Raw genomic sequence first — 11,749 nt, 5'->3', positions numbered from 1 at the left:
ATAATATAAAATAAATAAATAAATATATATATATATATAGGTATACCTATAATATTGAGCAACGTGGCAAGAAATTTTTTTCAATGGCTCCGAAGGTTTCACAAGGTTCCTCTCGTACGTCCCCCGGGCTACAGGAGAAGAGATTGCCAACGAAACGCTCGCCAAAAAGAGTGGGAAAGGCCGAGGGGTTAGGGAGAAAAAGGATGTAAAGAGTGTGAGAGAGAAAGAGAAAGAGATTGATGTAGTGTGTGTGTGTGCGCGCGTGCGCGCGCGCGCACGGAGGCCTTTCAAAGAAGAACCAGTTTCTAGGAGAGTTTGGTCGCTCTCGAATCCGAAAGAGAAGAGGGCTAGAAGGAGTAAGGGGCAAGGGGAAACAGTGGAATGGGAGACGAAATGGGGGGACCGAGAACGAGTCTAGAGCGCGATGTCGTACCTTGACCAATCTCAACAAGACTTGTTTTAAGCTATGCCAAGCCAAGCGACGACCTTAGAAACGACTCGTTGATCGCATCGGAACTAAAATGGCAAATGGAAAAGAGTATAAGCGTGCCTCTTTCTTTCTTTCTTTCTTTCTTTCTTTCTTTCCTTTCTTTATTTTGTCTCTTTTTTTTGCATTTTTTCCCTACTGTTTCAATCTTTCTTTGGTATATAAAAAACGAAGAAAGAAGAAAAAAATATCACTCGTGGTATCATATTTTTGGTCGAGTTTTAAGCGGAAAAGAAATCTTTTCGAACGTTTACAAATAAAATAAATATATATGTATATATATTTTTGTAAAAGATTTAACAATTATTAACATTACATTATAAAATGTTATAATGATAGAGTTAATTCTGAGTTGTATATATCTTATCGTTGTAAAGTAAGTATGTATTAGAACACACAGATACATGTGAAAGTTATTATGATGTAGGTAAGATCGAAAGGGGCTATAGGATGAACTAGAGAAAGCTAGTTGCTTAACGAATATTCGGCCTTGAAGAATTCCTATGTCATCTGCATCGAATGTCAAACAACGTGGCACGTGGATCGAGAGGTCACTGATCTTTAACTTCTATCTTCTTGCCCCTTTATATATATAATACACAAAGATGATAGCGTCGTAAAGTTTGACCTGCTTTCGTAACGATGCTCTTTTTTATTCTTGAAATTTTCTTTTTCTAATCGAATTTTTAACACGGATGTAAGATTTATCAATCATTTTATTTTCTCATGAGTATGTCATACGATATCAAACGATATCGTGTTCTATATTGTCTTGAAAATAATTTCAAACACACGCGCGATAAAACCACAATACTTGTCTATTCATTTGGTATGTAAACGCATTGTATTATTGACCTCCTGCGATGGGTTATAAAGTGTTAATTTCATTCACATTTCGTAGCTGCATTTATCAGTTTTACATGACAACTAAGGGGACATTTAAATAAGGACAATGATATAACGTGATTTTTTCTATTAAGTTTCCTATGTAAATATACTCGTATGCGATGAATATTTTTAACTTGCGAATCGAAAATGTGAATCATTTGAATTCTTTAGCCTCAGTATTAATTTGTTGTTAAGACAGTTAACAAGTCTTTACTTAATACTTGTTCCGATAGTGCGTTTACTTTGTCTATTCTTTATAAAACAACGATCATTTTAACGTATCAAATCAATTCTTCTCACAAGTTTTTCAAATATATAATAACGTGATACTGTAAATCATGTATTACAGTATGAGTCGTCAATTATATTACATTCGTTATATTTTAAATGCAACGTTTAAAACATGTAAGTATATATATATATATAGATATATAACTATTTAAATCGAATGTAACATATTATATGCAGGATATAACTATTTCATTTTATTTATATCTTGCTATGAGATATTTTATGAGAAGACAAAAGTATTCTCTTTTCTTTGTAATATAATATGGAGTAAAGAAAATTTCATTGAAATATAAAGAAACAATTTTGATAATAAAATGAAATTAGTATGTAAGGAATTTATGTTATATCTTTGAAATTATCTTTACTCTTAAATTTAGAGATCAAATAAAGAAGGGAATTATCCATTGCGCAAAAATAATCAATAGAAATGTAAAGATTAGAATTCTCGTCATCCGTATATAATGTGTTCATCGTGATAAAATTATAATCGTACTACATATATCAAAAACTCGTTTATAACTAATTGTTCTTTTAACTATTAGATAAGGGAAATGTTAGATTGTTAAATACGGATAAACAATTAGAAATGCCACCTTATCAACATATACCGTCTGTTTATACGGTAGGTTTGTAAAATTTATTTACACACGCACGCACATACATGTTGTAAGTTATTTTTATTTTTTAATGTTAAGGGACCAAGTTACGATAATGTAAAAGCCGCATACGAATCGAACATATCACCTAGTTATAAAATGTATTATAAGAAGCCATTGTTATTATACGAAGGAAAGAATCAATGGGTGTGGGGTCACGATGGCAAACGTTATTTAGATATGTTCGGTGGTATCGTTACTGTTTCTACAGGACATTGTCATCCGTAAGTGATTATAATCAAAATTTAAATCTATATCTATAAAGTAAATAATTATTTTTAAAAATTTATCTTATAATTTATATATTTTATAATATAAATAATAATAAAAATATAAAATCAATTTATTATATTATTCGAATTAGTATCATAAATCAAATGAATTTCTTCAAATATTGACGATCCCGAATAGAATAACTTGGGCAANTTAAAATTTTCCCTTTTCTTCTCGATTTTCTTAAGTTCAATTTTTCTTTTTTGTGACGAGACTGAACGATTAGAAATAATTTAATAAATTTATATATATAAAGTATATGATATATTTAATTATATACCAGAAAAATCGTAGCTGCGATATCGGATCAAGTGAAAAAGCTTGGCCATGTATCAGGACTCTATATGCATCCTAGTTTATACGAATATACAGAAAAATTAGCTGCAAAATTGCCGGAAAAACTTCGAGTCATTTATCTCGTCAATAGTGGCTCCGAAGCTAATGAATTAGCATATCTAATGGCGAGACTTTATACTGGCGAACAGAATATCATTTCATTGAATAATTGTTATCATGGCGGTACTTATGGAACCTCGGCAACGACTGCTTTAAGCACATGGAAATATGCTATTTCACAACCACCTGGTCATATACACGTTCGTAAATAAATCATTTTTTTAAGACTTTTTTTTTTCAACACGAATATCAACAAAATTATTTAAAATGTTTGCCTCTTTAGGTATGTAATCCAGGCTTACAGAAATATCTTCCCTGCAATTCGAAATGCAAAGATTGTTCTGTTCCGGGTGTAAAGGACACCTGTAGTTGCAGCAACGATGAATGTGTCTTACTCACTAAATATTTAGAAGAATTTAAAGACACTTTTCGTTACAGTTTGCCCAAAAAAGGAGGTGTTGCTGCATTCATTGCAGAAAGTATTCAAGTAATATCATTTATGTAAATATATATATAATTAATTATAGTGCATCGATAAGGAAAAGAAAAAGAAAACAAAAAAAAAACAAAAATAAATAAGCCAGAATTGGTATATATATATATATATATATATATATATACATATACAAAACCCACGACACTTGCGAAATCATTGAGTCTCGTAAAAAGAACACGAATAACTGACCGTTCGCTAAAAGAAGTAAGTCGGTAAAAGACTCGTTAAAAGAAGAGACGGTGGTCTTCGGAGAAATGGATCAATGACCTCACCGAAAATTACACCCGTGTCTTTCCAGTACGCTTTCTCCTGTCAGCTAAAATTCGATGACACGTGGGAGTTTATATTCGAACAATATCTTAAGAATTTGTATGCTGTTAAAATCGTTATTTTATAAGTATACAAATATACATGGAATGTTTTTGAATATATATTTTTTGCTTTAATTATAAAATTTATTTCAAAAAATGGCATAATTTTTGTTAAACATTTTCAAAATTTTTTGTTTAGGGTATCGGAGGTGTCATACAATATCCACGGTTATTCTTAGAAAAAATTTATGAGATTGTTCACGAAAATGGTGGTCTTTGTATAGCTGATGAAGTACAAACTGGCTTTGGTAGAACAGGCGATCATTTTTGGGGTTTTCAAAGTCATGGAATTCAACCTGACATAGTAACAATGGCAAAAGGCATTGGAAATGGAATTCCTCTTGGTGCAGTTGCAACTACTATTGATATTGCTAATTGCTTGAAGAGAGCACTTCATTTCAATACCTTTTCTGGGAATCCAATTATTTGTGCTGGAGGATCAGCAGTGCTTGATGTATGCTACTGTATTTAAACTATAATTATGAATAATCCATTTATCGATGTTTGAATTCACAAATGATAATTATATATATTTTTTTTTTCGTTGATGTGGTTTCTGTTATTAGATAATTGAGAATGAAGGTATGCAAAAAAATGCCCTTATTACTGGAACTTATCTGTGTCAACAATTGAGTACCTTAACTCACGATTTTTCGGATATCGTGAGTGACGTACGAGGAAAGGGTTTTATGATAGGTTTAGAATTGGCAAAAAATAGTAGAACAAAGAAATATATTAAAGAGGAACATATGCGCGACATATTTGAAGATATCAAAGATATGGGCGTACTTGTGGGAAAGGGTGGATTATTTGCAAATGTAAGTTGTAATTGTATTACGTTATACGTATTATTAATGTTTATCGTTAATTTAGGTTTTAAGAATAACACCGCCAATGTGTGTTACAAAGAAAGATGCAGATTTTACAGTGAATGTTATCAGAAGAGCACTCCAACGATATCGTAAAAAATATTTATACGAGGAAGAAATTTAATTTTTTGTAAATCAATTACATTTGAAATAAAATACTTTTTTCAATACTATATATGTGTTTAATTAGATACATATTTTTTTTATTTTACAAATTATATGTTGTTGATAATTTATCTGTTGAACTATTTTTACCATAGATTGCACTTCTTGGAAGAGTAGATCCATCTTAAAAAATTAAGATGGCGCCATTGGTAATGGTCAATTTCAGACTATACAGTATCCCTTCTTCTGTTTCATTTTAATCTGATATGTCATGGACTGTCGGTACAAAATACGAATGAGGTTAGCCTCGTGCGAGAAGCGTTATAATAATTATTTGTATTTATGTAGATATTACGTCACAGATAGTGTAATTTATAAAAAATTAAAATGGCGGTAAATATAATGATATTATTTCACACGTTTTATTCTCTTTTCTTTTTTTTTCTCTTCATAATTTATTTACATTTTCATATAAAAAATATTTAATTATTGAGCATACGTATTGTACATCATATAATGCTATTTATATTTATGAAAACTTGTTTTCCCTTATTTAGACAAAAAAATCCAAAGTGGCGACAAAAGGTGCTAAACAGATAGTAGAAGAAAATGTTTCCACTTTAAGTTTTTACAGAAATATGATATTTGGAGCATTAGGAATATATTTTATCTTTATGTTAGTTTTCTTTGAATTTACAACTTTAATAATAGTAAGTATAGTTATTATTTTTCGTTTATTATGTATTTTACATATTAAGAAGTATATTTCATAATGTCCATATTATTATAGACATTAACAATTTTTTCTACGATTGTATACGTTGCAAGTTATCAATTTATGACATATATGGCACGTGCAACTTATTTAGAATCCGGGCAACTTTTAGATTCTGGAGTAGATCTTAATATAGAAGGTGGTATTGGAGAGTGAGTTACTTCCACACAGATATATCTTTTTTATAATAACAACTATTAATTGTTGTGTATTCTATTGTCTTCTTTCCTCTTTTTCTCTTCTAGAAGTATTCTATTGTAAACTTTATAATTATAATATTTTTAATATTGTAGGCATGTTAAAGACTTGATTATATTAACATCAGGAGTACAAATACTTTCACTTGTATCGAATTACTTTTGGCTCTTATGGCTTTTGGTACGTATTATTTCATTTAATAATGAAAATATTTTTTGGAATTTCCTTTGTAAAGTAAAAAGAAAATAAATGAAGGTATGATTGTTTCTTATAAATTATATAGGTGCCTTTAAGAGGAGGTTGGATGCTTTGGAAACAAATATTGTCTCCATGGTTTTTTTCTTCGCCTCAAGAAGAGTCAGAAGTTAATGAGAAAAAACAACGAAAGCTGGAAAAGAAAATAGCTAGAAGACATTGAGGATTTATTATGGTTCTAAGTAAAGTTGCAAAGTTATGAAATTTATATTAATGCAAAATGTGATTCATTTTGTTACTATTTAATATAAGACTTTTAATGAAGATAATCGAGTTATTCCATTTGCATTTTATTTTGATCAAGTAAATGTAATGACTTGGTAAACAAATTTATAGCATTCATAATGAATACATTGTTATACATTTAAAAAAATTTCTTTACTAAAAAAACACTCCGTTTGGAGTTCAATATGATAGTCACGATAACTTTGTTAAAGTGCAATGAAAATATAATTGAAACTTTTTCTTGTAAGGCTTTAACACTTATATACAATCATTTATTGATTAAGATTGCAATCAAGAAAATTGACCTGCTATATAGTTGATTATTATTGATAATGTAAAAAATACATAAGATAAACAAGATTTTTATTCTAAGTCTAGCCAGATTGAAATCTAACATACCTGTTATATAATTTGTTTGTATTTATTGTAATATTTTTATCAAATTTTATACATTTTTTGGTGTAATTTTGATATCTTCTATATAAATAATTATAGTACACAGTGTGTATAATAGTAAATAATGTAACACGAATACTAAGATATTATATAGTATACTCCACAAATCAATCTTTTAATATTGCTCTTATACAAAGTACAAAAATAATAATAATTTATTTAACAGAAGAAAAAAAAGAAGAGAGAATTTTATTGAATAAAATATAATTAAATAATAATTAAATCTATGTTATTTCCATAATACATAAATGTAGAAAATTTGCTATTGTGGTTCTATTTCAAGTATATATTATTCATATTAATATTAAATGTTTTTTAATATTTAAATAAACGCGCTGCTGTATAATATAAACCTGACGACTATTAAAGATTATTTATTAATGCTGTATATATATATATATACATATATTAAATGAATGTAAAAGCAATCGAAAAAACTGAATATAGAATTGCATGAACTGCGATCTTTACTTTTTTATCTTCGTTTTGTTTACCTTATTGTCAAGGTAAAATTCTAATTTTAAATTCACACCAAACGAAATTTTACACAAACAATATCGTATGATCACTTCTTGTATTAAAAATGATATAATGTTCAAATAAATGTGCTTTTATTTAAATAACTTGAAGTTTATTAATATAAATTATTAAAAATGTGTATTTTAAATAAAATTAATTTGATTGAAATAATATTTTCAATTTTTTAACGTGGTCGAAATACAGTTTGACTCAATCGAATGGTCGAGTTTAAGCTTGAACTTCAAATTTACATATGTTGCAATTTATTTGTTAATAGTTCTTTGTCGGTAATACTTTGTTTTTTTTCATCGAAGTGATACCTGTCTAATAATAGTTGTCAATTTCGTCTATATAAGTTATATAATAATATATTGAATATATAATAAATAGTATAAATGTTAGATACGAGGATTATGAAATAAGAATGATTCGAAGCTGGAAGAATAAACTACAAGCTAATCATTGAGGATATAAACGTATAACTTTAATATTAACAATATATATATATCAAAATTCGGTCTTTAAATATTGCATAATTATAATAAATAATAATGAACTTGATATAGCAACAAACTGTAACATTACGTGATGTCGTCCATCATATTTTTATTACATCCTCAAAGATGGCGTCTTAATGCTGATCGTCAACGTGTCGTAATCATCCGTATCTTGTTGGTCCAATTATAAAATATGAAAATTTATGTTTTTATGATGGAACAATATTTCAATCTTTATTATAAATAAGTAAAAAGAAAAAAAGGTACGATTGTTTTTATTAATTATATAGATGCCTTTATTTAAAAAAAGAAAAAAAGAAAGGATAATCGATTAGTTATAATTATTATCTTTCGTAAAAAATTTCGACTAATTATAAATCGAAAAAGTCTATTACCGAATGAAAGCTTGAAATTCGAATCATTTAAGCCCTTTTCAACGTAAAGCGTGTTGTGATGCGGTGGATTCGAAAGGATTTGAAACGATTTTAGCTCGGCAATTTGATTTCACGGTTTGGTGCTATACCTCGAGGGAAGAAAGAAACAACTTTGATTAACTAAGTCCGTTTGTTTCTCTCTATGGTATATATACTTGATAATACGATTATTATGTGCATCCGTTATAGAATTATTTTGTGATTAGTTTGCGCTTGCTTTGCATTTATTATATAGCACATTATTTTGCTTTTACAGCACATTATTCCTATGTTTACCTTGTATCATCACTTTTGCATTTCTTGTGACCTTACGTTGCGCATTTTTATATGCTTAATTTGCGATTATTTTGTATCATTATTTCACGCCTACCTAATGCTATCACACTGCACTTTCTGTGCACTTATTTTATTCATTTTAACATGAAAAATGTAGGTGTCAATGGTACAGCAAACTTGTTCGCGTTCATAAGGACCTTTATTACATTAAAATGAATTTTATTCACAAAATTATTGAACACACGTATTGAACACAATTTGTTTTATCGTCAGTGTTAGATGGTGTTATTTAAAAAAAAAAATTGAAGACTCGGTTACGACTTCTCAGTGAATATAAATATTATTCTTACAATTTTTATTATTTTTAAATTCGTTGACGATTACGAGCATAGATGATTTCTCCGTTTAAAGAATTTTCTTTTCGAGCTGTTGGAAGTGCTGGAAAAAATTATATCGGACTCTGCTCTAAAACACACCTATTTTCCAAATATTATTCTTCACATAATGGTTTATAATATTATTATTAGTTATTATTAATAAATCATTTTATGTGTGGTTTAATATCATAACCGAAAACCTATAAATATATTATAAATTTCAGATAAGTTCAACATATTTTAACAAATTTTCTATCATTCATATAATCTTTATAATATAATCCTTTCCATCAATAATCATCCATGTGCATACATAACTTAGAAATTTATCGAAGGAAAAAAATAAGTCCTTACTATTTCGTTCTTCGAACGTATCGTTCAAACCCACGATCTCGAAGTAGCTCGAAGAAGAAAAAGAAGAATAAGCAGAAAGAGGATGCAGAAGAAGAAGTCTAGGCCTCGAAATGCAGTAAAAACTAAGGCAGCAGACTCGTGGTGGGTAGTGAAACGTGATCAAAAAGTAGGGCAACCCGCGGTTGTGCCGCTGGCAGCAGTCAATCCGTGGAAGAGAAGAACTAGGGGTGGGGGGAGAAGGTGGTGGAAGGAAAAAGGGGTGCGAGAGAATCGAGTCGTGGATGAGTGGATGTGAGAGAGTAAGTGAGATAGATAGATAGATAGATAGAAAGAGAGAGAGGGAGAGAGAGGGAGAGAGAGGGAGAGAGTGGGAGAGAGAGCTCATCGATCCTGTTCTACCTGAGGGGGTGTAAGGTCGTTACACTCTCATTTCTCTAGCTATGCAGCACGAAGGGTGGTTTGCCGTCGCATAGTTGTTCCTCGTATTATTCCTATTGATGGCTACGTCCTCCTCCGTTCTCACCCCACCCCACCCCACCCTTACACCCCTTTCTCGACATACCCATAAAGTCTAAAGAGGTAAAGGGAGAAACACCTGCGATCCTCACGAATGCAACGTTCTAATTTCGCGACCTAGCACACCAACCTCAACACTTCTCTCTCTCTCTCTCTCTCTCTCGGTCGCTTTCTTTTTTCCTTCTATCCTTTTCTAACTTCTTATTCTACGATACGATATTGTACGTATATACAACCCTTGATATCCGAACACGGAAAGACACTGATAGAAGAGGAGAAGGCGCTTGCGGAGGTCCTCTTATATTACCGATCTTTCATCGAACGAACGCGTACGAACGTGTGCCAACGATCGTCTTGAATCTTATCGAACTTCAATGATGTTTCGAGTGATCAAGTCGATACGCTCGAGAGGTATATATGTATGTATGTATGTGTGTATGTATTATATGCCGTCCAAGGCTAGGATAAAAAAGTCTTCACGCGATTAGAATAGTCTCCTTCTTCTTCTTCTTCTTCTTCTTCTTCTTCTTCTTCTTCTTCTTCTTCTTCTTCTTCTCCTCCTCCTCCTTCTTTTTTTTTCTATTAATATTTTACAATTTATTTGTACTATATAATATATTATATGTATATAATTAAATATAGAGTGATGTCTATAATTTTTTCTATTTAAATCTTTCTAATATTTTTTTCCTTATCCTTTTTTTTTTTATTACGATACAATCTTTAATAATTTTTTTAATTTTATACAAGTGCTATTGTTTTCCTCTTATAAATGAGATAGGGTCGATAGGAAAATGTTTTACTATCGATTCTGCAAGATCATCGAACCTTTTGTTTTAAATATTATACTTTGCAAATTCTATTGTGTTTCTTAGGATTTTATTGTCGTTATAAGAAAACAATTATAATCTTTGATCATTTATATCCAGTTTAAGATAATTATTAGATAATTGTTTATTATCCAATAGTCAATAGTATTAAGATGTTTATAATAATATTTGTTTTAGATCGCGTTGTTTAGATAATGATTACGCGTGTCCTGGATTCCAATGCTTGCGAATATGGAGGGTCGAAAAAGTTCGTAACAAATATCTACCCTCGATTCGATGGAAATCGATACTCTGTTTCTTTGTCTCTTTTTTTACGAAAAAAAAAAAAAAAAAGAAAGAAAAGAAGTATTTACCTATACTTTTGCTCTCGATTCGAGAATCGAATTATCAATAAACACTGGATTAAATTAACGCGTGCCAAAGATGTATTTTATTATATTATTGTTAATTTATTAATAAAAATATTTGTTCTCGTGTTATTTATTAGATCAAATTTATATATTAATTAATGAATTTTTGTTATCTCGTGTTGAATACTGTATCACACACGTTAATTACACAAATAACAAGAATATTTTCTTTTTAATAAATTTGTTTTAACTTTAATATCAATAGAATATAAATAATTATTTTACGATACTTTTTTTAATTAATCACGGGGTAGGTTGTTAAAATATCGAAATTAATGAAATAGTCCTTTATATCTTTTATATTATTATTATTATTATTTCCTCTATTCAAAATACAGCTTTTACTGCGAAAATTTCAACAAAATCAATAAAAAAGGAAATAGGAGTAAAAGTGAGATAACTAATCTCGAAAGTAAATTTCTACGAAAATAATCATGTTTATTTGCTTACTTGTTAAACGACATCGTTTTATTTCATTTTCAATCATGGTTATCTAGGAACAAAAGAATTTATTTCACAAAAGGCTTTGTTCTTTCTTTGGTGTGCTTTTAATATACCGTGTCAAATCAATCATGCCTATTGCAAAATTTTAATATACAACCTATGTAGAAATAATCTTATTATTAATAAAACAGAATAAGCTAAAGTTCGCGTACGTTATTTTCAAAATAAATTACACTTTTTTCAAGATTTTAAAATAAACAAATTTAGTAGTTTTACAAAAAAATATATCTCGAAAGAATAATTCGTTAGAAAAATCATTTACTATAGTAAATATCGATCCAATTTGAATTT

At 29.3% G+C, this 11,749-nt stretch overlaps 2 protein-coding genes across 2 annotated transcripts; both read left to right on the top strand.

The window, feature by feature from the left end:
* Positions 1–1,574: 1,574 nt before the first annotated feature.
* On the top strand, positions 1,575–5,020 carry LOC106791427 (alanine--glyoxylate aminotransferase 2 homolog 1, mitochondrial). Its single transcript, XM_014757047.1, has 9 exons — positions 1,575–1,780; positions 2,209–2,288; positions 2,362–2,546; positions 2,879–3,191; positions 3,275–3,478; positions 3,998–4,312; positions 4,425–4,676; positions 4,732–4,839; positions 4,988–5,020. Exons 1-9 carry the CDS (start codon positions 1,714–1,716, stop codon positions 5,018–5,020), a joined length of 1,557 nt encoding a protein of 518 aa, XP_014612533.1. The 5' UTR covers positions 1,575–1,713.
* Positions 5,021–5,099: 79 nt separating this feature from the next.
* LOC106791431 (transmembrane protein 208) lies at positions 5,100–6,846 on the top strand. The gene is made up of 5 exons (XM_014757052.1): positions 5,100–5,225; positions 5,390–5,542; positions 5,623–5,759; positions 5,901–5,985; positions 6,089–6,846. The coding sequence occupies exons 1-5, from the start codon at positions 5,220–5,222 to the stop codon at positions 6,221–6,223; spliced, it is 516 nt and encodes a 171-aa protein (XP_014612538.1). The 5' UTR covers positions 5,100–5,219; the 3' UTR covers positions 6,224–6,846.
* Positions 6,847–11,749: the final 4,903 nt, after the last annotated feature.

Source organism: Polistes canadensis, unplaced genomic scaffold (genome assembly GCF_001313835.1).
Source record: "Polistes canadensis isolate GaletaPanama2010 unplaced genomic scaffold, ASM131383v1 scaffold_308, whole genome shotgun sequence".
NCBI classification, from domain to species: Eukaryota; Metazoa; Arthropoda; class Insecta; order Hymenoptera; family Vespidae; genus Polistes; species Polistes canadensis.
This window is presented reverse-complemented; position numbering and strand designations above follow the sequence as displayed.

What these genes read in the sequence shown, in the direction of transcription:
- LOC106791427 (XM_014757047.1), top strand. Translation starts at nt 1,714, where the DNA reads ATGTATTACAGTATGAGTCGTCAATTATATTACATTCGTTATATTTTA. An exon ending in TCTACAGGACATTGTCATCC is followed by an intron (nt 2,547 to 2,878) that starts GTAAGTGATTAT and finishes ATTATATACCAG; the next exon opens with AAAAATCGTAGCTGCGATAT. An exon ending in AACCACCTGGTCATATACAC is followed by an intron (nt 3,192 to 3,274) that starts GTTCGTAAATAA and finishes TTGCCTCTTTAG; the next exon opens with GTATGTAATCCAGGCTTACA.
- LOC106791431 (XM_014757052.1), top strand. An exon ending in AATTTACAACTTTAATAATA is followed by an intron (nt 5,543 to 5,622) that starts GTAAGTATAGTT and finishes ATATTATTATAG; the next exon opens with ACATTAACAATTTTTTCTAC. An exon ending in ATAGAAGGTGGTATTGGAGA is followed by an intron (nt 5,760 to 5,900) that starts GTGAGTTACTTC and finishes TTAATATTGTAG; the next exon opens with GCATGTTAAAGACTTGATTA.